The following is a 26,161-nucleotide window of genomic DNA, read 5'->3' as shown; positions in this document are numbered from 1 at the left end:
CACCTGCCGGCCCCAAGAGATTTTTTTTGTTATGGGTCAAAGGCGCTAGCCAAAGAGACAGAGAGACAGAAAATGAGAAATCGCCCCCCAGGGAGGATGGCCACATCTCAATCCTTCTCTTCCATTTCCTCTCAGGATTCTGGGCACGAATAAACATGCACCAGCATGAGTTTTAAGCTGCTGGGTCTGGGACTTGAAACGCAATCGACTATGTGTGAGTCCAGTGATGTAACCATTATGCCAACTGCTGATCCCTTAAAAAAATTGTTTTTAACCACCATCAAGAATGTAGAGCATTTGATATCTATGATTAGAGATCAAGATTTTTTTTCCCTCTTGGATACACAGATGTGCTGTCTCACATTATAAAAATTGACTTCTCAAAGAAAAATTCAGTTATACATTGAATAATGACTAGGCAGACAACAGAGGTGAAAGTGACCTATCATAGTACATTTAGAGAACTACTGGCTATAGGTTTGGAATAGCCACATGACCCAAACCTATCGATAGTTTGCTACTAAAATTTTATCAACAGCAGCTAAAGAAAGACACAGAGACTCTCTCAAGTGATAAATATGGGAGACCTTGCAAATGAATGCATCCTTTGAAGAAAGCTGGTCGCCATATTAAAAAAACAAATGGAGGGGCCGGCAGGTGGTACAGTGGTTAAAGGCGCTGGACTCCCACATGGCCAACAATGGTTCAAGTCTCAGACCTGGTAGCTTCCTTTCTCACTCTCCCTGTCTCTCTCTGGTCAAATTGGAAAATAATAATGATAAATAAAGTTAAAATAAAATAATTCTTTAAATAAAAAAAAAAGGAAAAAAATGAGGGTAATTTAAAACATTCACAGAAAGATGGAATTAAAGTATGAATATTTTGGTGTAAAAAATTTTAAATCTGTGTATAGATTTTTAATAACACATTATTTTTTATGAAACTTTTTTGAAGGCCCTCCTCTTCATATATTCTGGTGGCATATGAATCCCCAAAGCCTCAATATAACCCTACCTTTAATGAAATTCTGTATATTTACACCAAATTCTTCATTTTACTTAAGATAGTACAAGGTGAATTTCTGTCTCTGCACCCCTGAATTCAGAAAGATCATGTTTGGTAAAGAAAGCTAAAGGAGCTAAAAGGAAGCTGACTGGAGGAGGAAAGAATGAGTCTTAAAAGATAAACATATCTGAGCCTAAGTCTGTCCTAATTTTAAATTTATCAAACACTGGCAAACAGTACTATAAAATGAGTGTTATCTATCTCCTGGCTACAGAACTAGTTCCTTCTTGCCCACACCAAAGGGTTAGTTGTCAGAAAATAACTGTGCATGATAGTGAGGACTGGACTTTAAGTCAGGGCCATGTGGTGGATGGGTTCGATACTCTTCTTAAACCTACTACAGACAGGCTAACTTCTTAGCAAATTATGCAGAAGGGAGAAAAGAGGAAAGAGGCTGACTTCCAGCCAGAAAGGCTTAACGGACCACATCCAGATTGGAATAGAGAGACAGTTCCTAAGGTAACCAACCTCTTGGGGTTGAAGCTTGATTAGAAGATAACTAGGCAGGGATGAAAGCAGTGAATTTTTCTTTATAACCCAACTCTAGGGTTTCTTCTTTATCAATGTAATTTATGTTGTGTATACTCAAATCTCAATCTCTCATATTGGAATCTTTGTTCTGGAGATTCTGCCTGAAACGTACCTAGTAATTTCAAGTGCATATTGAGTTCTGATACTGTTATAGTATGACTTTCCTAAAAAGTATCTAAAATATATAAAGATACAGCTGATCCTGATCTTTATTCTAAATAGACTAGTACAATTGTGTCCATCAAGTCTTTGAAGATTTTTTTAAGGTGCTTGCGATAGGGCACATGTGCTTGTCAAAGACAGAGAGGCAAAGTGAAAAATCGCCCCTCTAGGAGAGATGGTCATGTCACAATACCTTCTCCATTCTCCTCTTGGTATTCTGGGCACGCATGTACATGTGCTTAGCATGATTTTCAAGCCACAGTATCCCGGACTCAAACCATGGTCAGCCATGTGGGAGTGCAGTGCCGTAACCACATGCCACTTTCTGGCTCCTCGAGTCTCTGAATTTTAGAAGTATATTTGAAAAAGGGTAAAACTTAATTACTGCTATTTACCACAAATAAAAGTCAATTCCCCATGGCACTGATTTTGACACCCATTCTAAGGTCACCACAATAAATTTTAACCTACATATTCTATTGAAACACGCGAATGCTAAACTTACAGTATTAAAGTAACTTTTAATTACATATTGGCAAGATAATTCATGAAAATGTTAATACACATCAAAACTTATTCTATCAACAGTCTTCACTGAAAAATTACACAATTCCAGAGTTCTGCCAAAATTATATTAAAACTTTATTTCAGTCAACCAAGTGCTTAAGGAAAATCATTTTAGAGATTCCTAACATAACCATAAAACTTCTGTGTTATCACTACATGATTTAAAAAAAAAAAAAAAAAAAAAAAAAACAGAGACTATGCATGTTGTGGGCAGTAAGGTGGGCATAGTTCTCTCATGGCTTTATTGGGATCCTCCGGTCCTCAGTTAGTTAGGACCACAGGCAAACACCACTGTTGAGCTTTCAGGTCAGGCTGAACTGAACTTGGGCATTCCATGAGATTTAGTCATTATGCAGTGGCACCCTCCTGCTTGTGCCACTGTGGCTGGGCCATTATATAGCTGATGTTTCTATAAAAAAGCAAATCAGTAGTCAATATGACTAAATCTTGTTCATTTTTCAATAAAAACAGAAACAGGTTTGGTTCAGTTCATGCCTAAAAAGTTTGTAACTACAGGAAGTCTAACATACTGGTCCTGAATGAGCTTAGCTTCAAGTTATAGATCAAAACATCAGTGACTATGTTATTACTGAACCTAAGCTTTAGTTGATTCTGGGAGAAGTTAGAGAAGAATTTTAAAAGGTGTAAGACTATCTAATACAAAGTATCATAAAGACCAATTCCTCTTTTTCTTCCTTTCACTACTCCCCTGTAAATACTATCTTAATGACTATTTCTAAAGGAAGGATCAGTTGAAAACACATTTTGGGTGGCTGTAACAACCTGGGCCAAGAGGTAAGAAAGACAGAAAAATGCAATGACAAGGCCAACTCTGTGGCCTAGTGGTTAAGGCAGCTGAACCCCCACATGGCTAACTATCCAGTTCAAGTCTGGGACTCTGCAGCTTAAAAAACACAACAGGCACTTGTATGTACATGCCCAAAATCCTGAAAAGAAGGAAGACATGAAAGAGCAGCGATCACAGTGTGACCATTCCTCACTTCCTCTCTTTCTCTAATGAGTGTATGTGACTTCTAGCAAAGAAAAAGGGCAATGACATGCCCCAGAATTTAGCAAAGTCCATCCGTAATTTTACACTAATAAACTACAATAGCCCATTTTCTGAAAAAGAAACCACCATCATTTTACCTCATGACCTATTACAAAATCATATCTGATTATATCTTGCTAATTAGTACCTGAGTTAATAATAGAATGTAACAAAATGTAAAATCTAAGATTTTCCTCTTTTATTAAAGCCTTTATCCTTTAAGTGTGTTAACCAGAAGCAGGATAATATACCTAAAGTGATAGAAGTTTCTGTGAATATAGGCAAATAATTTAAAATAATCGCTTTCCTACTTTATAAAATATATGAAATGTGGGACGAGCAGATAATGCAGTTTTATATTGATGGACTCCCACGTAGTCAACTGTGGTTTGAGTCCCAGACCTGGCGGCTTAAACCTTTTGTCGGGCGCACGCATGCATGCCTGTATCCCCACTGGGGGGTGATTTCTTACTTTCTATCTCTCTGTCTCTCTGAGGAGTGCATGTACCCTATAGCAAAAATGTTTTAAAAGAAATTAATAACACACACACACATTTATAAAATATTTTTGAAATGACTGTGGTTGATTATTACTTGTCTCCCTTGATGTTCACTCAAGTTCTGAGTCATCTAAGAAATCTCTACCTTTTAAAAAGCTTTTCAGACTCTTACTTTTAAAGAACAGTTCTGATTCCAAATGGTTCATGCACTTTTTAACCCATTCTTCAAAGGATTCTGTGATGCCACTAAGATCAATTCTGTTCTCTCGCTCAGAATAATAAAACGTTAAATTGCTTAGGCATTGTGCATTAAAGCCAGCTCTAATCATTAAGTGATCCAAGATGGAATCTGAAAAGATCTGACTAAACAGTAATGGACTCCTTTTAAAGCTCTATAAACATGTAATTTAAAAAGTTCCAAACTAAAATTCTGTAACATAGATTAATATTATAAAAGTATAAGCGTTTATTTTTCCATTATACTCTGTATTTCAAATCTTTAAATGACTAGCTATGTTCCTTGTCTTTTTTTTTTGTTTTCTTCAGAGAGATATTTTTGTTATTTGCTTGCCAGAGAAAGATAGAAAGTGATAAATCACACCCTCTCCCCCTAGGAAGATGGCCATGCCGCAATCCCTTTTCCTCTTTTCTCCTCACATGTGCCCGACATGAGTTTTAAGTTGCCAGATCCAGGACTTGAACTGTGGTCAACTGTGTGGGAGTCCAGTCATGTGACCATTATGCCATCTGCTAATTCTTTTCTTTTTTTAATGTGCATGCATATGGAGGGGTACCAATGAAAATAGTCATACGGCAATTCTTTTTTGTCCAATTATCCATCCTATCAGGGTCTTGGGTACCCATTTATGTGCCAGGAGTGGTTTTTGAGCCCCAAGGTCAATGAATCAAATACAGGTTGGCCCTCTGGCATCCAGCGTCCTCTGAGTAGCACTTAACCACTATGCTGCAAGGCCAGTTCTATGTGTTACTTCTTACATTCTTTTTATCTTGGAATAGATCATATGCATAATAAATTTAATTAATAGCATACCAGACTGATCTATTCATTATTCATCCAATACTTTTTTTTTGAATGACTCCTCTTGCTAGGTACTATGAAATATACTAGTGAATAAAATAATCATGGTCCCTCCTACTCACCTCATGAAACTTATGGAGAGTACAAATAATAAGGAATCATCAAATTACAAATTGTGCTGGGTAAACAGAAATCATTCAATAACATACAGTGTTTTGAAAGAAAAAAAAAAAAGGCAAGTGGCAATAAAGGCACCAGACTCTTACATGGTCAACTCCGCGGTTCGAGCCCCAGACTCAACGGCTTATAAATCACACCAGACCATTCTCATTGGTACCCCTCCATATGCCCATGCACCCACCCTCTGACATTAAAAAAAAGAAAAGAATTAGCAGATGGCGTAATGGTCACATGATTGGACTCCCACCAGGTGTGTGTGCACACGTGCCCAAAATCCCAAGAAAAGACTGGAGAGGGGACTGTGACAAGGCCATCCCCCGGGGGGGATGATTTCTCACTGTCCTTCCTTCTGACTGTCTCTGGAGAGTACGTGTGCCCTATGACAAAAAACAAAACACTAAAAAAAATGTATCAAAAAGAAAGAAAGAAGGCAGCTCTAATTAGGGGACAGAGGAGCCAACACCAAACCCAGAAATAAGGAGTTGCTCTTGGGCGGCACACATCAGAGAGTGAGAATGAGTTAAAAAGCCTCAAAGCAGGAAGAAACTGGCTTATCTAAGAACGAAAGCAGCTATAATAGCTACAGCATAGCATAACAGGGGCAGTAGGATACACGGATGAGAGGCCACATCATGCAGGTAGCCTTGCTGGCCAGGTTAGAGAGTGTGGATTATGTAGAGGGCTGACAGGAACTCATATGCCTTTTATCTTAAACTTTAAATACCTCATGTATAACCACATATACATTTTCAGTACAGCCTACATATAACACAACTTCTCTCAAAAAAAGTTAGAAAACAAAAATATCAGATTTCCTCTCTCCACGAAAGTTATGACCACTTTATCCCCTAGCTCTTAATGTTATTTACCCTTGCAAGGTCCTCTATTTCAGAACTGAAGTTTGTTTCTCCTTCCATCATTTCTTCCTCTTCTAATGTTCGTTCATCATCAAAATCATGAACCAGCATGTCAGCTGATGGATCAAATTCATGGTCATCTGATGTTGCTGAACCTCCTGGTAAAGAATATTTTAAAAAGTTTGGTAAACCAGATTAAGTGTATCTCAATAATCTACTGTATATACTTTATTTATTTGAAGTTAGTTATAACTCAAATTATAGAAACAAGCTATACACAAGTATAACTGCAAGCCAGATCTAATGGTAACATTTTTGCCTTAATTACCACCAAAACAAACTCTTCCAAGGGATTATTTTTCTTCCTTTCTTCCTTCCTTCCTTTTTTTTGGGGGGGGGGGTTGCTATAGGGTGTTGGCGCTTGCCAGGAAGACAGAGAGACAGAAAGCAAGAAATCACCCTTCCAGGGGGGATGGCCACGCCACAATCCCTTCTCCTCTTGGGATCTTAGGCATGCAAGCACAGATGCCCAGTGTGAGTTTAAGCTACCAGGTCCAGTACTTGAACCGTGGTCAACTACGTGGGAGTCCCAAGGGACTATTTTTCTACCATACATACTCAGGGCAACAACTGTAAAACCATGGGGAAAATGTTTGTAGCTTTCAAAGTGTGCCATAATCCTCTAAACATGAAACTAAAGTTATAAACAGTCATATCAAGCAACAGTTTTTTCATACGGGGAAAAAAATAAATCACAATTCTAAGCCATTTGCCTCATAGAGCCAATCTGAGAATGTCTAGTCATATGAAACATAGTTACCTGAACATACATCTGAATATACAGTCTAGTGAAAATACAGCTGCACTAAATTATTCTTCTGACAGTACTCCCTTGAAAATATATTAACTTACTTAGTTGATCTGGATTTGAAAGAACTCAAAAGTATAAAATCAAATTTTATTAAAATTACTGTACACACAGCACTCTTATCAAAGACATTAAAAATAAGCAAATAAGCGACAATGTATTAGCCTGGTGGGTGGAAAATATTGCTGGACTGAAAAGGGTCAAAGGTTTCAACAGGCGATTACAAAACCTTGGCATATATATTCTGTAAAATATCCCCAACACTTTATAATTGCCAAAACTGGACTTAAGTTTGCAACAGCATTGTTTACTAGTTAATAAAGGTTATTTAACACAGAAAAATTTATAAGCAATGTTTATCAGTTTAAACTGTTATATGTTGTATTAATAAACATATTTATCATTTCACTCTGATAAAAACTCATAAGCAAAACAGAGATATATGGGCTGACTTCTTGAAAACCAGACTATTAGGGAAAAAGAGTATCCAAGGCTCAGAGTTCTTCTATCAGCCACTTCCCGCTACTTTCAGAATAGCAACCATTTTTTGAGTGCTTACTATATGCTAAACACAGTATGCACAAGCACTTTAAATATATCTCCTCGACTGATCATCAACAATCGTTTGAAGTAGGTACTGTTACCTCTCTTAAAAAAGGAAAAAATAAAGACTTGAGATTTAGTTTAAGCAAGACGTCTAAACTCTTTAAGTCAGTAGGTGGCAAAGATAGAGTTCTGGGTGGTTTTTACTCTATTCCACACCCTGTAAGTCCTGTAAATATCCAGCCTCAAAGAATACTTAAAGAGACCCTACATCTACAAAGGAGAATAAATTGCAAGTCAGGTCAAATGGTAAAGCATTTAGAAGTCATTGAGCTCTTTCAGGAACATAAGAAAATATTAAGCGTAACTAAATACATAACTGTCATTTAATTACTTTATATTTTTACTACAATCAATTATAAAACTATAGTAGGAATGAAACCCTCAAAATTTTAAAATGACTTACAAACAAAAGCCATTTTTCTTTTTTTGAGAGGTTTTTGCTATAAGGCGCTTGCGCTCGCCAGACAGACAGAGAGACAGAAAGCGAGAAATCACCCCTCAGGGAGAATGGCCACGCTGCAATCCCTTCTCCTTTGTTCTCCTCTTGGGATCTTGGGCATGCATGCAAATGTGCCCGGTGTAAGTTTTAAGCCACCAGGCACAAACTGCGGTGGACTACATGGGAGTCCAGCGACACAGCCATTACGCTAACTGCTGGTCCCACTAAAACCATTTTTAAAGTATAATATATTCATTTTTTTTTTTTTGAAATTAAGAAAAGTTTGGCTAATTTTAGCAGGGCATCTTAGTACTGATTTAAGGATCAAACACAAGGGTTACACAGAAGCATAATTTGAGAACACTAATTTAGTTGTACTTTTTAGTCCTAATTGTTATCTTTAAAAAAAAATTTTTTTTTAAATTAAGAAACCTTTGCTATGTGGCATGTACACTCATATGCAGAGAGAGAGACAGAGACAGAGAAATAGAAAGTGAGATATTAACTCCCAGGGGCATGGCCATGCCACAATCCCTTCTCCTCCCCTCTCTTCTTGGGATTTTGGGCACACACACAGACACCCGGCCTGAGGTTCATGCTCCCAGGTCCACGACTCAAACCATGGTCAGCCATGTGGGAGTCCAGCGATGTAACTCCTATGCAATCTGCTGGCCCTGCTGTTCTAAGTTTACAATGGAAAACTCCCCTGAAACTTTTCAGCTCACCCAGGAATTTTCCAGGACACTATCCTATACTACTTTCCTAATCATAATGTAATTTCTATTAGATGTAAGTATTATTAAAAAAAAAAAGTTTAATTCCACTACATATTGTTATACTCTTTTAACTAAAAAAACAAAAACAAAAAACCTCAAGCTCATTTAATTACATAGCATTAAAATGAGTATTCTGTGCTTGCTTAAAGTTCCTTATCCTTATTCCTTATATTTGCAAAGCGAATTATATTTAAAGAATTGCCAATCAGCTCTCCCGTTAAATAATGAAGAATAGTGACCATTTTATCCCCTCTCACTCCGATTCCTTTCCCCATATACACACTGCACTTTTTTCTATGTACTTTCTATTTCAATTTTTTTTTCCTTCCCTATCTAACCTCTTCTTTAGGACCCATCAAACATCCTATTCCCGTCAATTGCTAGCCCATTATTAAGCTGTCCCCTAGAAGAAAAAAAGTTAATAAATTATAGAAGTAGAGAAAATCTTGTATTTTTTGCTTCAGAGTTAAGGCAAGTATCATCACTTTGCATAAACTCTCATCCTACTGCAGAATTACTAAACAGTACCTTATAGCTTTTCAAAGACTTGAAGATATATTCAGTTTAGGATGACTATATCATTTTATCACTTAAATTATGTTCTCCTCCTTTAATCTCCACCCTCTACTAGACTTACAGGTAAAGCCTTGTACTATGCTTCCACGTTGGTGTTCATTGAGAACCACTTAGCATGGTCATATTACAAAGTACAAATGCTACAAAGTATACATACAGCCCTTACCAATTTATTTTAAAACTACATGAAGCCTCATAATTTTCTCGATCAACTTTTTTTTTTAAAGAGGTCTGTGCCTTAGGAAGTGTGCACTCTCCAGAGAGATGGAGAGAGAGGGAAAGTGAGAAATCACCCCCATGAGGGCATGGCCATACTGCAGTCCCTTTTCCTTCATTCTCCTTCCAGGATTTTGGGTACACATGCACATGCGCCTGGTGTGATTTGAAAGCTACCACATCCAGGACTCAAAATGTGGTTAGCCATGTAGGAGGAGTCAAGTGATGTACTGCTATGCCATCTGCTGGGCCTCTCCACTAACTTTTGTAACTGCTTACGACTAGCATTACTTGTGAAAATAAACATTCAGTTATAAAGAAGGGATTATTACAAAATGCTGGAATATTAGAAAATAAAATACTATCTTAACTGAAAAGATCTTTTTCAATATGAAACTAATTTTTTAAAATATAAACAGTCTATGTATAAGTAAGTATTTAACAAATGGCACAAGCTATAAAAGACATCTGTACTCTTTTTAAAAAGTTATCTATTTTATTTTGTTTATTTATTTATTTTTTTAAATTTGACCAGAGAGAGAGAGGGAGACAGAGGGAGAGAAAGGGAAAGTCAGAAAGCAAGCTACCCCGTCCAGGACTTGAACTGCAGTCAGCCGTGCTGGAGTCCAGAACCTGAACCTCCATGCCACCTGCCAGCCCCAATATCTGTATTCTTTTAACTCCATTATTCTTCCAGTTCAGCCTAGGCTGCTTATGATGCAATGGAAACTGAGAAAGCCATTTATCAAGATCCCCTTTGGAGTAATATTTTTACATGTTTATGCATTACCTGATGAATGTCTGAAGAATTCATTTTAAAAAATCTAAAATTCATCCTATTTGTAATATCACAATATTAATCAAATCAACTAGTACCTATGTTTTTCAATGAACATGATTTCTGTGTTTTAAAGAAGAAAAAAAAAAAAAAAAAAAAGGAGCCAGCAAATGCATAGCAGTTGCTTGTTGAATTCCCACATGGCCGACCGTGGTTTGAGTTCCATACCAGGAGACTTGAAAATCATAATGGACACCTATACGTGTGTACCCAAGATCCTGGAAGAAGAATGGAAGAGAAGGGATTACGATGTGGCCATCCCCCTCTGGAGGGGGAAGGGGCTTGATTTCTCAATTTGCCTCTCACTATCTTCCTCTGGAATGAGTATGCTCCCTAAGGCAAAAACATCTTTAAAACATTTTCTATGCCCTGGGACCGGCAGTTAGCGTAATGGCTATGTCGCTGGACTCCCATGTAGCCAACCACAGTTCAAGTCCCGGACTCGGTGGCTTCAACTCACGCCGGGTGCATGTGCATGCATGCCCAAGATCCCGAGAGAAGAATAGAGAAGGGATTGCAGTGTGGCCATCCCCCTGGGGGTGATTTCTCGCTTTCTGTCTCTGTTTCTCTCAATCTTTCCGGTGAGTGCATGCGGCCTACAGCAAAAAAACCTCTACAAAAAAAATTTTTCTATATCCTGAAAAAGATGGCTGTCACCATATCCTTTCATCTGAGGTTAGATTTCTTTCACTTTCACCATCTAGAACATATTTATGAATGATGAAATAAAAACCTAGATGAGTTTCAGAAATATCACAAAGACTAATGCACTTTACTTCCAGGCATATGGGAGTAAGACAGTTTTAGATGAAATGAAGATGACAAAAACAGCCGCCAACTGACTATGAGACATTTAAAAGGGATCTGGAGGTCTAGTCCAACCCCTACAGATTACAATGACTAGTCTTCCTAAAAAGGACTTGGAACCATTTAATGTTTACGTTACATCAAGCATTTTCATAAACTTTCTTCCTAAAACTTAAAACACAGAAAGGTGATTGCTTCAATAATCTGGAAAATTCAGTAATGTGGAATAGGAATATATCGTTTATGCATTCAATATATGTTAGAGGCTTCCAAATAAAATACCAATCCTCATATGGCTCCTTTCTCACTCTTGCATATTGGGCTGCTGCTCCTTAACCCACGTTCAGTCACGCAGAAGGCAGTATTCTATCTTTGGGTAGTCACTAGACACTGAGGCAAAAAGATTAGTACCTGCCTCTTATTTTACTGCTTTGTAATCAATTTTTACCTCATAAGAATGATATACCCAGTGGTAATGGGTCCTGTGATGGCTCATCAGAACCTTTACTTCACATTTTTAATAAAATTCTCAATTTTATTTTTATATTGCCACAGGGTATGTGTCCTTGCCAGAGAGAGATGGAGACACAGAGAAAGGGAGAGGGAGAAAGCACCATCCTCCCAATGGCACGTGGTAAGCTGTAATCTCTTCTCCATCTCGTCATGATTTGGGGCATGCACAAACAGGTTCCCGGACATGTTTTGCAAGCCAGGCATGTTGGCCCAGTATCCAACCAGTGTAGCTGACCAAATGAAATCCAGCTCCCAAAACCACTAGGCTACTGGGCTAGCCCCAAATATTCTGATGTTAAAAAATCATTATAGGGCCCAGACAAAACACATTTGTGGCCCAGATTTGTTCCAAACATCACAGGTATACAACCTCTAAGAATAGAAAAAGATAATATGTACTATATTTGCAGAAAAATAAATATATCCTAGGTCAAACTTGCTCCTATTGAAATCTAAGAATAACTTCCTTAATGCACAATATCAAATATTGACTTGTTAAATCTTTTGCTCACTTTATTCTCCCAATAAATTCATTAACAACTTTTTCTCAAATAAAATACTCTTAATTTTTTTACCTGAGCAATTATTTCTAAGCTAATTAATTCCTTCCTAAAAATACACTTCATATACACTGTAAATCAAATAACTTAAAGCTATAAAAATTTAAAATGGTAATTCATTAAAAAAAAAAAAGGGGGTAGGGAGAGAACCCAAAAAGTTATGAGGATGAACTCACAGCAGCCTCACCTGTACTTTCATGGGCAGTCAAACATTTCATCCATTTCTTTTTCCCCAGAGAAAAGAAGCATTCAGAAGAAAAGCAAGTCAGATAATAGTCTAACTCCTCTAGCTTTATGCAACTCAATAGGACAAACGTTATTCAAAGATTATAAAAAACACAGGAAATACTTACCTGGACTTGAAGACTCAACAGATGGCTAAAGGGAGAAAGAAGAATAAAAATTAGCATATTTGTATAGTATATCTTCACAAACATCACAGGAAGGATTCAGTGACTATAACACCGAAAACTATAGTAAATTTTAATGTCTGAATTACCTAAGACAAACTAAAACTTCCCATATTAATTTTTTCCCTTTCATTTTATTTAGGTGTAGAGAAATTCAAAATTCTGAATCTAAAAACAAAGACAACATGGAACTGATTCAGATTTTAAAGGCAAATAATGGATTTTATAAGATATGTGGTTTAAGAGGTATGATTTTCCATGTAGGAATTTCCCAAAATAGATTTTCTCCTCTCGATACAGAAAAAACTACACATAAAGATTGCTATCAAGCTGGTCTCTGGTTTAAAAGAAAAATGAGGGTGAGAGGAGAGGCAGAAACAATGTAAGACATTAAGTAAAAATTATGTTGTAAGAAAGCAGGGAAAATTAAAATGTTATTTAAGCACCAAACACTGTATTAAGTTAACTTCGCTAATAAACAACATATGCTGAGTCCTCAAAAAGTTCACGGAAAGTGCACATTTTGAAAAAACTGTACATGGGATTTCCAACTTTTTTATAACAAAATGAACTTGTACTTTACATCCATTTTCAACAAACTTTTTGAGGTCCTCTCATATTCTTAAGCAATCACAGAACTAGCCATCATTCAAGCTATAGTCTAAAGCAGTTAGGTTATCTGATGTAAGATTACACAGATTCCCAGTTAGCTTCTTCTATTGTACCATTCTACTTCTCATAAATTTAGCCACAAGCAACAAGAAAATTTAAAGATAAGATTGGTATCAATTTTTTTTTTTTTGAGAGGTTTTTGCTATAGGGTACATGTGCTAGCCAGAAAGACAGAGAGAGACAGAAAGTGAAAAAATCATCCCAGGTGGGGGAAGGGGGGAGGGCCAGGTCACAGTCCCTTCTCCATTCTCCTCTTAGGACCTTGGGCACACACGCACACACTCCAGGTGTGAGTTCAAGCCACCGAGCCTGGGACTTGAACTGCGATAGGCTACATAGGAGTCCAGCAACATAGCCATTATGCCAACTGCTGGTCCCAGGTATCAACTTATTTTAGTAATGTTAAGACTTGATAGCGTGTGGTTGTGTTTCTCAGTTAATTCACAATTACAAAAAGTCAGCTCTAAACAAAGTCCTGCAAGAGAAATTCAATAACAATAATTCAAATGATCCTTCTTCAAGTGTTATCAACAAGTAACTAAAACCTTGTCAATTCACTAACTATAATTCATATCCATTAGAAGAAAAGATGGCGAAAGGCCAAAAGTACTAGCAGATGGGGATACTGTAATATTATCTTTCTTTCTGCTAAGCAATGGAGCAGAGAGGCAAGAAGGGGGGAAATAAAATAGAAATGAGTGGCCGGCAAAGTGGTAACATGATGTTCTGTGTTGCTGAAACCATAGAAGAGGGTCCCAGGTTCATGTCCCAAGGCTTACTTCTGTGTGCCAGGCACAGGTGTGTGTATGTGATCATGAGTAAGCGTCCTGGCTGGCTGAGGCAGAAGGTGGGTGGTGGCATGCCTGTTTCTGAATCTCTTACATGAAGAAATAAACCAGCCAAGAGGAAAATGCCCAATTTTTCAAAAGTTAATTGTGTAAGACAAAGTATTGTTATTATTATTATTAAAATTCCAAGGCCAGCAGGTGGTGTGTTGGTTAAAGGCTCTGGATTGCCACATGGCTGAATACGGTTCAAGTCCCAGACCTGGCGGCTTGATTTCTTGCTTTCCCTTTCTCTCTCTGTCTCTCTCTAATCAAATTGAAAAAGAAAAAATAATAATAAATGGAATTAAATAAATAATTCTTTAAAAAAATTTCCATTCTGGGCAGTATGTGGTACAGTGGTAAAACATGACACTCTGTGAGACAATACCATACGAGAATATTCCTGCCTCAAGTCCAGAGACTTCTCTGAGTACATTGGGCTCACAACTCATGATTTGGGGTAGCTAAAGCTAGAGGTAGAATATGGTGTCAAGATTCTATCCAGGGAACTGGCCCTGATGCTTAGCAGTTAAGGGAGACAGATCAATCATGGCAAAGGGTGGTTCAAATCCTGGGCCTGGGGGCTTGAAAAATACACCAGGTCTGTGTGCGTGTTCGTCCGTATCCTAACAAGACGGAGAAATGGAGGGAAGAATTGGAGTGTGACTACAACCCACCAGGAGATGTTTGTTCTTTCTCTCTCTCTGGCAAAAGACCCTGTTGTGGTGTTTTCTCTTTTTCCCCTACCTCCTTCCCTCTCTGTTACTTTCCCTCATGGAATAAGTAATCTTTTTTTAAAATATAATTTTGAAAATTGTCTACGTTATACTACCACAGTAAGTGTGGCATTCTAGATTCTATATGGTGACTTGTTTCAAGGCACATTCTTTCAAAAAATTCTTTCTTTTTCTTTCCATTTAAATTCTTAAAAAGAAATGGCCCTTTCTGATGGCAACTGTCTAACAAAATATGACTATCCGATATGATGTATTCGTATTTCCAATGTCACACTGCTACTATAAAAGTTACTCTGCGGAAACAGTCAATACAATGCTGCCGTTCAATCTGATTCCTCTAATGGGAAACTGAAGTACAGTGACACTGAGACAGTAATGCTACCATAAACAGGGTTTCTAGTTTGCTTAACATCTTTTGGGAAGAGCTACATATTTCTGCCTCAAAGTGGATTTAACCACCACACAAATTACATGGCAAATCAATATTTTAAAATATTAATATACTGGTGTTTCATGCAGTTATACTTTATTTCCCAAGTGTACGCACAACCTCTGTACAAGGCTAGTGCAATGATAATCTGGTCCTGAAGTTCATTATTCACACAGAATAGCTTTACAATGTAGTTTTTCCTTTTCATAAATTTGGAACAGATCTGCATTGTATAAACCAAAAACCTGGCATTTCCTCTCAAATTAGGAATTCACAAAACGGTTCTTTGAGCATTTAGTTCTTTTGAATGCTTCAAGGAGCATTCCATTAGACAGTCTTTTGTTTAAAAAGAAAAAAAAAAATTGATTCCAAGTAAGTTACTAAAGAATACAAGATACAGTTTTTTTGGTTTCTTTTGAGAGGTTTTTGCAAATAGGGCGTGTGTGTTTGCCAGAAAGAGAGAGACAGACAGAAAACTAGAAATCACTCTCCGGGGGGATGGCTACACCACAATCCCTTCTCCTTCATTCTCCCCTAGGGATCCTGGGCATGGACGCACATGCGCCCGGCGTTGAGTTTAAGCTACTGGGTCCAGGACTCAAGCTGCAGTCAACTACATGGGAGTCCAGCGACATAGCCACTGTGCTGGTCCCAAGAATACAAGATACAGTTTTACTAATGCTAGATAATAGTAATAATAGAGATAATGTGATGCAAATAGCTCTGTGTATTAGGTCATTTTCTATGCCAAAAATGCATCACCAGCCCTTAACACCAATATACACTATACAGACTGTTGCTTTCCTGATAAACAGTTTCCACTTTTAAAGTTCTAAGAAGGACCCAAATACTTTCCATTCACTAAGGCACCAAAAGTTTGGAGAACTGGTAGCATTTTTAAATATGGGTGGCATACAGCAGAACATCCAGTGTTCAAAGAGAACATTAATGATCATAATATGTCAAACGAACTAGAATGTTTCTAGTGCTATGATTTGACTAAAAGAATATCTAGAGGGGCATAGATATATTTACTATCCATACATGTTTTAGTATTCTGTGTACAAAATAAAATTCTAATTTATCAATTTAGGGGTTGGAGTGAGATTAGCTTCTTGAAAGTTAATTATATCCAATGAAATCAACTATGAGCTTCTAGAAAAGTGGCATTTGAAAATAGTTCATACTACTATATAAACAAACAAAATAATTATTGTTCAAGGTAAAATATGACTTTAGGGTCACAGAATAAGGACAATTTTAACTTATGTATGGAAGGGAAGAGCAGAAGCAGCTTATATTTATATAGTGCTATATATTTTCAAATGCATACTTGATCGTAAGTATAATACCTGCTCTGACTAGTTCAAGGTTCCAAGGTAGGTAGTGAAACAGACCTAACATCCAGAACCTCTGACTCCTCAGTGTTCCTTCTGTATGTTCTAGAGAAATAACTGTGTAAAAAGTTATCTCTTTATCTATTTCCTCCTCCCCATCTCTCTCTCTCTCTATTTCACAAGAGAGAAAGTACCCCTCACCCCCAGCAAGGCTTAGTCATGCTGCAATCCCTTTTCCTCCATTCCTTCAAGATTTTGAGCACACATGCCCAGCATATTTTTCAAGCTCTCGGGGCTAGAATTCAAACCATAGCTGGTCAAGCACATAGCTGCTGTGCTATGGGACAGGCTGTCTCTTTTCTTGTTTTTCATCAGTTCAGAGAAGTTCAAGATGTGATTGCAAGTTGGCATTTGGCATGCAGACTGTTAATCTAGGTTTCTTTAAGAAAAGTATCTCTAACAATACCCTCCAGGAAACCCTGCCAACATCTACCATGAATTGCTGCAGTAAATTAAAAAAAGGGGGAAGGAGGGACCAGCAGTTGGTATAATGGCTGTCACTGGACTCCCATGTGGTCAACCGCGGTTCTAAGTCTCAGACCCGGTGGCTTAAACTCACACTGGACACGTGTGCGTGCGTGCCCAAGAACCCAAGAGGAGAATGGAGAAGGGACTGTGGCATGGCCATCCTCTTTGGGTGGTGATTTCTTATTTTCTGTCTGTCTTTCTAGAGAGCACACGCACCCTATAGCTACAAAACAAGGAGGGGGGAGGGAGAAGAAGAGAGAAAAACAAAACTAAAGTTAAGCAAACATTAATTTATAATACTTATTTTTGGAAAAAGGTCAAACTACAGAATGTAAGCAGGAAAAATTTTAAATTGGAGATCAAAATGTACAGTCATGTATTCACGGTCAACAATACATCACCTATACTATGGTGGCCCTTGATACTACAAGATATAGCGTATAGCCTAGGTGTGAAGTTAATCTACACTATCTTGGTTTGTGTAACTACATTCTATGATGTTTGCACACAACAAAATTTCCTAATGATGCATTTCTCAGAGCATATCTTGTCATCAAGCAACAAATTATTACATTTAGCAGTCATATGCTATTGGCAGAAATATGAATAGTTAACAATTCCAAAGAATATTCTGCCAACATGAAATTACTCTGATACATCTAAAACTGCAGACCAAAATATATGTATAATATTTATTACCACAATGTTATTCATAGAACAAGTGGAGGAAAAAATTAAAGTCCACCAGTTAACTAGTCTGACACCATACATAGTTCTTCCAAAACCAAAATGCTATGAATCCTTTAAAAAGAATTAAGATGGGGTCAGCAGGCGGCATGGTCATTAAGGTGTTAGACTCCCACATGGTCAACTATGGTTCAAGTCCCAGACCTGGCAGCTTGAAAATCATGCCAGGTGCATGTATGTACATGCCCAAAATCCCAGAAGGAGAGTGAAGGAGAAGGGACTGTGGTGTGCCCATCCTTCCAAGAGTGATTTCTCACCTTCCCTCCAACTGTACCTCTCTCTATCTCCTTATGGCAAACTGTACGCACCTTACTAAAAAAGCCTTAAAAAAAAAAAAAAGTCTGTTTGTGTTAATAGGGAAAAACTGCTTAAACAAGATACACACACACAAAGAGAAGGAAAATATAGAATGAGGAGTAAAGTGGACTGCAAAATGCATAAACGTCAGGAACCAGCAGTTGGCATAATGGCTATGTCGCTGGATTCCCATGAAGTTGACTGCAGTTCGCGTCCCGGAACCGGTGGCTTAGAACTCACGGTGGGCGCGTGTGCGTGCGTGCCCAAGATCCTGAGAGGAGACTGGAGAAGGGATTGCGGCGTGACCATCCCCCCTGGGGGGTGATTTCTCGCTTTCTGTCTCTATGTCTCTCTCTGTCTGTCTGGCGAGCGCACGCACCCTATAGCGAAAACTCCTCAAAAATAAATAAATAAATAAATAAATAAATAAATAACTGACTAGTATTTTAAAAAAAAAAATGCATAAACATTTTCCCCAAAATCTGTTAACCACAGTTACCACTAAGGTAACTAGGTCAGGAAAAAAGTTTTATTTTATGTTTTTGTACTAACGGAATTTTCTAATGACTTTCAGGCACAACTCATTCTTTTTTTAAAAAAGAAAGTCAGTGAAGATTATCTCTGCGATAAGCCATTTTCATTCTCTTCATTTACTTTTATATTTAAAAAATAATTATTTAATTTTTATTATTCTTTAAAAAAAAAATTGCTATAGGACACATGCACTCACCAGAGAAAAGTGAGAAAGCCGGTGCCAGGTCCAGGACTTCAACTGTGGTTGGCCATGTAGGAGTCCAGCACCTTAAAACACCATGCCACCTAGTGGTCCCTACTTTTCTATTTTTAAGAAAACCTTGTTATTTGCTACTATTTTATTTAAAATCTATACTCCTGAAAAATTATTTTCATTTTGGTACATACATATTTTTGTTTTGTTCTGTTCCTCTCCCCCATAAGGCATATGTGCTTGCCAGAGAGACAGAGAGAGGGAAAGTGAGAAACACCCCCAGTAGGTATGATCTTACCACAAACTCTTCATTCTTCATTCTCCCCTCAGGATCTTGGGCGCACATGCACATAAAATGATTTTTTTCCTCTTTTTCAAAAATTATTTGATATTTTTGTTGTTATTATTATTTTTTAAATTTGCTATATGGCATGTGTGCTTACCAGAGAGAAACACAGAGAGAAAGGAAAGTGAAAAAGCAAGCCCGCCAGGTCCAGGACTTGAACCATGGTCAGCCATGTGGGAGTTTAGCGCCTTAACCACCACCACACCTGCTGATCCAGCCAGCATGATTTTCAAGCCTCCAAATCCGAGACTCCAGCTATGGTTGGTCAAGTGGGAATCCAACACCCTAACCACCAAGCTACCTGCTGGCTGCAAGCTACCTGCTGGCTGCGGTACATACGTATTTTATTCTGAGATGGAAAACAGAAAATAGAAACACACACACACACACAAAGTATGAATAGATTAAAACAAATTAAAAAAAATTCTGGATTAAGTAATTTTTACCTGCATATCTATATGACTTAGTAAAGCTACTAACAATTATAATATGTAATGCCTCATATATATAGAACTATATCTCTCCCCCCTGGGGGGTGATTTCTCGCTTTCTGTCTCTATGTCTCTCTCTGTCTGTCTGGCGAGCGCACGCACCCTATAGCGAAAACTCCTCAAAAATAAATAAATAAATAAATAAATAAATAAATAAATAACTGACTAGTCATTTAAAAAAAAAAATGCATAAACATTTTCCCCAAAATCTGTTAACCACAGTTACCTCTAAGGTAACTAGGTCAGGAAAAAAGTTTTATTTTATGTTTTTGTACTAACGGAATTTTCTAATGACTTTCAGGCACAACTCATTCTTTTTTTAAAAAAGAAAGTCAGTGAAGATTATCTCTGCGATAAGCCATTTTCATTCTCTTCATTTACTTTTATATTTAAAAAATAATTATTTAATTTTTATTATTCTTTAAAAAAAAAATTGCTATAGGACACATGCACTCACCAGAGAAAAGTGAGAAAGCCGGTGCCAGGTCCAGGACTTCAACTGTGGTTGGCCATGTAGGAGTCCAGCACCTTAAAACACCATGCCACCTAGTGGTCCCTACTTTTCTATTTTTAAGAAAACCTTGTTATTTGCTACTATTTTATTTAAAATCTATACTCCTGAAAAATTATTTTCATTTTGGTACATACATATTTTTGTTTTGTTCTGTTCCTCTCCCCCATAAGGCATATGTGCTTGCCAGAGAGACAGAGAGAGGGAAAGTGAGAAACACCCCCAGTAGGTATGATCTTACCACAAACTCTTCATTCTTCATTCTCCCCTCAGGATCTTGGGCGCACATGCACATAAAATGATTTTTTTCCTCTTTTTCAAAAATTATTTGATATTTTTGTTGTTATTATTATTTTTTAAATTTGCTATATGGCATGTGTGCTTACCAGAGAGAAACACAGAGAGAAAGGAAAGTGAAAAAGCAAGCCCGCCAGGTCCAGGACTTGAACCATGGTCAGCCATGTGGGAGTTTAGCGCCTTAACCACCACCACACCTGCTGATCCAGCCAGCATGATTTTCAAGCCTCCAAATCCGAGACTCCAGCTATGGTTGGTCAAGTGGGAATCCAACACCCTAACCACCAAGCTACCTGCTGGCTGCAAGCTACCTGCTGGCTGCGGTACATACGTATTTTATTCTGAGATGGAAAACAGAAAATAGAAACACACACACACACACAAAGTATGAATAGATTAAAACAAATTAAAAAAAATTCTGGATTAAGTAATTTTTACCTGCATATCTATATGACTTAGTAAAGCTACTAACAATTATAATATGTAATGCCTCATATATATAGAACTATATCTCTTTACATTTTGCTAGAACATGTCCTATAGAACTGAAAACTCTAATTTGGGAGAAAGATTAACTAATTAGGTTACCATTATATTTACAAAATAACGACAACAGCAACAAAACTACAAAGTAATCATATTTTTATTCCCAGGAGTCAAAAGCTTATTTTTAATAACTATAACCAAAAGAATTTTTCCCCTCAGACTAGTTCCATCAACATTTCTTTAAGTGTAGGCATCATCTACTCAGTTGTGCATACTCCAAGTCAGAGATCTCAGAGCAAGAGAAACAGGCTAGAAGAAAGGAAGTAGAGGCCCTACTCCAGGGTGAGTACTGGTGCCAGAGGCTTACTATCCCTCTTTTCCACAAAAAATTACGTCACTTGAGTTTGCTGTTACCCTCAGGGATGCTGGAGTATAAAGAGGTTAAGAACATACTAATGTTAAAATAAGCTAATTTATTACAGCAGTAATAATGTAGAGAATAAAATGGTATTAAGGAAAATAAGCACTAAATATTTAGAACCTTGAGTACCAGTCTTAATTGTGCCATAGACCAAATGCACAACTTAAAATGCATAAACTCTGTGCAGTTCCATTTTCTCTAAGAAAAGATTTAAATTTCCTCAAGTTTAGTTCAATTTCCTGCAAGACTCAAGTTCTTTGTTTTCATTATGAACTGCTCAAAAAACATAACAATGCTAAGATAGCTAAATGGATGGGGTACATTTAACAGTCTCTTCTGAATTTTTTTAAATCTAAGACTATGAGAAAAAAGCAATCTCACTTCACAAAAAACTTTTGGGGATGCTATTTTATAAATTTCTTATCTAAATTAGCATAATTGTAAGTCATTTGTCTAAGTCATAGTGTAAGCTGAAGTCCCTCCCAAGCAATAGCTGGTACTTGCACAGTTTAAACACTGCAAAGAATTCCAAAACTACAAATCTTTTGAAATACATAAGATCTCAATCTGACTATCAAGTGAGAAATTTCTATAGAGCTGATTATTTTTCACATATATATACTTAAGCTTCAATAGCAGTATGTTATTTCTGAATTATTTGGGAAACTGATTAGTTTACTTACCAGATTTTTCTTAACGTAACTCACTTCTTTATTTTTCCCACCAAACCTTTCCCATCTTAAGTACTTCAACTCTTAACACCAGTGAATTAAGCTTTTCAGTATTCTCATGTACTGGTGTTCATAACTACTTTAGATAAAACCTAAATTGCTCTGAGGTAAAAATACTAAAAAAAAAGAGAGTTTTCATTAACAGTGTAGAGAATTAAAGCTCAAAATCAGTACAGTGAAAAATTTTGCTTAAGTAGAAATTAACAAAGAATATTTAACATGATTCTCCTTTAAAAACAAAATCGAAATAGATACCAAAAATGATAAGCGGTTAAGCTGGCAGCAGAAGGCTGCTGGCTCATTACATGGCCAACTAAGAGGTTCAAGTCCAAGAGCCTGTGGCTCAGAAGACAAATGGGGCACTTATACATGCATGCCCAAAATCTTGAGAGGAGAAGGGATTGCAGCAGCGTGGCCACCACCCCTGGGATGGAGGGTGATTTCTCACTTTACCTCTCTTCTCTCTTAGTCTCTTTTCAGAGTGCACACAGGCCCTTTAGCAAAAACTAAAAAAAAGAGGTAAGCAATCAGTCTGTTTTTAAGAGAAATAACTCTACATGTGGCAATGGAGAGGAATAAATACTGTTATATTTTTGAAAATATTAAAACATGCAAAATTAATACAGAAAAGCAAAATTCACTTAATTTTTTTTCTTTATTTCATAAAATCGTGGCCTAGGGGAAAAGACTGGTCTTATAATGTGCTCTGGCTCTTCTTTCTCTTCCTTGAGAATAAAGTCCCTTATGTGTTTACAAACTCTGAAATGAAAGACAAATTGTTCACTCCCCAAGGCCCCTATACCACATTCCTTACAAAACCCAAAGGAGCAACAATTTCTGTCTCATATTTTTCTGTCATTGCTTGGTAAAATTGCAACTCCCTTGTAATTGCCTTCAAGTATAAGTAGGAGAGGCTTCTTTCAAAAGGTCAGTTAATAATTTTAAAAAGTAATAAACAGTGAGAAAAATTACAAAAACGAATTAAGAAAAGTAGTATATTTAATTTCTTCTAAGCCCATTAAAGATGACTTTAATATTTCCACCACTGAAAAACCTTTAAATACATACTTCCTATTATGGAATGACTGACATGATCAAATAAGTCTGAAAAATTACTATGTTCACATCTAAAGCAATTTGTACTCAAGAATTAAGTATTTTTTCTGAAAAAATGAGGTTAGGGTCATTCTCTTATGTAGGAAACAACAGTAAAAGCCCAGAAACATAACGCGTACAATTTTCTCTGGAGACATGTTCCTTGAATTTACCCTCAGATTTATCAAATAAATACATACTGTTGCTTTGCACTCACTGTGTTATATTACAAATTAGCTTTAATCTTCAGGTCTATTTGACCAGAAGTGCAAAAGTTCAGCATCTGAATGATTCCACCACATGCTTTATAGTGGCATCATAAACAACCAATCTACTGAGAGTTCACACAAAGGCAAGTAAAACCCTTTCTGTAAACCAAGCATTTCTCTATCATCTAAATTGTTTGAAATCATCCCCATTACTAAAGTATTGGGAACAGGAAAATTATAAATTAATTTTACAATTTTACTTTTCTTCTCTTTACCTGTTTTAGATTTTTTTTTTGACACAAATAAAAAAAAATTCCTCTACTTTTCCTCCAAATTCACTATAACTAAAACCATCCACAACTAAGTGAAGAAAAAAAGAGATTATTTAAAAATACCAGGTCATTATATAAGTGTGTTGAAAACAAAATCCTGGTTTTTCTCGAAACTGAGCCATCCATTGGTTCCTATAAAATGTGAACATTCTACTTTCCAAGTGATGAAATACTTAAGAAAACTAAAATACACACTAGAAATCACTGAGAAATGACTAGTGACTTAATTTACTATATGTTGTTTTCTTCTCTTACAGTAATACAATTTTTATTTGTAAGACAGGAAAAACATTAGTATACTTTTACTTACATATATGCAGTATGCCTGGTAACAAAATTTCTGGATATGTTTTTTAAAACTTAAAAAATTTCCCAGCATTTTCTTGCATTCAGTTGTTTACATTAAATAAATATCTTGCCTTAAAACATGACTTCATAATTTAAAGCTCAAAACTCTGAGAACTGCACCGTAAGGGAAGACCCTATTTCCTATACAGATATAGCACATTACGCATTACCTAAAGGGTATCCATCCACCTTTGAAAGGAGCTCCTCCAGAGACTGACAAAATATATGTAAATCCAGACACAACTGTTGACTCTGCCTTATAAATAAAAGAAACGCACTCAAGAATGAGAACCTCACCAGGACTAAAACCCAGATATTCTCAGCCTACTGGAATAAACTTAAGTCACATTCGAGGGAAACAGAAAGCACTATGTTCTCCAACTCCTAAACCTTGAAATACAATTCTTTAACCATGAAAAGCAAAAACATACATAAAAATACATGTAAGCTATAAATGTAGCTGTAAATCAGAAATAGTAAATGTTTTAAAAAGAATACTGGTAGCAATCTTGCTTCAGTAAAGTCTTTCCCTCCTTTAACAACAAATAGTCCAGGAGATAAAAAATAAACCATAAGACCCACACCAGAACAGTTAACCTTTGAGTCCCACCATTCAACAGGTACATGAAAAGGCCTACACAACTTAACCATATTCCTGTATCCTAAGGTTTAAAAAGGATGTTACTGTATTGACTACAAAGTACTCACTACTGACTTCGTTTAACAAATAATGAAGTTGAAAGTTGGGGGCTGTCTGGTAAATAAAATTACTTACTTCCTATATCTGTTTTGAGATGCCTCTGAAACCAGGAAAACAGCAATTCAAGCAAAAGAAATGTCTCATCAACCAAACATTGAGCGTCTTATTTCAAAGATACAAGTTCAAATATATCATTTCGAACTCCAGGGAATAAAGAGTAACGAAATTCTCCCATGGGTAAGGAAAAAAAAAAAAAAGTAAAAACCGTAATAAAATCCCACAGAACTTCCGGTGTATAAAGGTTTAAGTCGGAGGTAACATTTTAAATTTCCAGGGGTATATACTAAGTTTCAATACTTCACATTATTAAATGTATAAAAGTTTAAAACCGAGATAGAATTTTAAATTTCCAGTGGTATATAGTAAGTTTCAATACTTCACAGATCAACATTAGTTGTTTGCCCATCGATCTGAGACCCAGATATACTCGAAGTCGAGGCTTTGGGACCTTGTTTACAAGAAAACGGGCAAAAAGGAAACAAAAATTTTCTCCAAGGAAAGACAAGTAGGAGACATGAAAAAGACAATACGTATTCTTGATTTAGAAGGGGAAAAAAAGCTCTAGAAATTGAAAAGGGAAAAAGGTGGAAAAGCAATTCAGAAATCTACCTTGGGGGAGGGGAGATGGAACTGATTGGAAAATTGGGGGGACTCCCCCAAACCTGGAGAGTTGGACTGCAATTGGCCAGGGTAATTTCTCCACGCTCGTTTCACCACCATCAGTTAAAACAGAGTTAATTAAAGGCTGTTCTACCTTACGTTTTCCCCAACGAGTAGATGTCAGAGGCAAACCGGTGGGGGTGACGCGGAAGGGCGCAACAGCATCTCGGCTAGGGAGGGAAGAAACTTCGCAAGAAGAGGAAGCAGCAGCTCCTCTCCTGGCCCTAGCTCCGACCCGCAAAGTTGCGCCACCAGCACCCCTTCCCCGACGGCCCACCCTCCCCTCGCCCCGCACTACTGCGCAGCACCCGACCCTTCAAACTGCCCCCGAAGTCCAACTACGCCTCTGCTTCCTCCTACCCTCGGACCCATCCCAACTAAGTTCCAAGGAAAGCTCCCGCCCAGAGCGCGGCCTGTTCCGGACAACAGGTGGGCAGCGGCGCCAGCAGGGCTGGGCCTCCGCTGGCCAGGCCCACCCCACTCCTCCCCAGCTAGGGCCTGGGGGCGCCCGGCGCCCAGACGGGGAGGGGGAGCTCGCTCCCTTACCTCCGCCATGTTTGCCGTACTGCCGGGTCACATCTCCACGGCGGCCGCAGCTGGGTCACGGCCCG

The 26,161-nt window shown here is 37.4% G+C and overlaps 1 protein-coding gene across 2 annotated transcripts in view; it reads right to left on the bottom strand.

Annotated features, from left to right (window-relative positions):
- The window catches only part of MIER1 (MIER1 transcriptional regulator), a 71,266-nt gene that overhangs the window by 39,101 nt on the left and 6,004 nt on the right, over positions 1-26,161 (bottom strand). Inside the window, exons 4-6 of one of the 2 annotated variants that reach the window (XM_027769438.1) lie at positions 12,505-12,529; positions 12,339-12,375; positions 5,965-6,110 (exon numbers count right to left, since the gene is read on the bottom strand). In XM_027769438.1, coding sequence (XP_027625239.1) covers positions 5,965-6,110; positions 12,339-12,375; positions 12,505-12,529 — 208 coding nt within the window. The remainder of the gene's footprint in view (positions 1-5,964; positions 6,111-12,338; positions 12,376-12,504; positions 12,530-26,161) is intronic. The other variant, XM_027769439.1, reaches the window with a different exon arrangement.

This window comes from Tupaia chinensis, unplaced genomic scaffold (assembly GCF_000334495.1).
Source record: "Tupaia chinensis unplaced genomic scaffold, TupChi_1.0 Scaffold149502_1, whole genome shotgun sequence".
Classification (NCBI taxonomy): Eukaryota; Metazoa; Chordata; class Mammalia; order Scandentia; family Tupaiidae; genus Tupaia; species Tupaia belangeri.
Note: the sequence above shows the minus strand (reverse complement) of the source record. Positions and strands in the feature narration are given on the sequence as shown.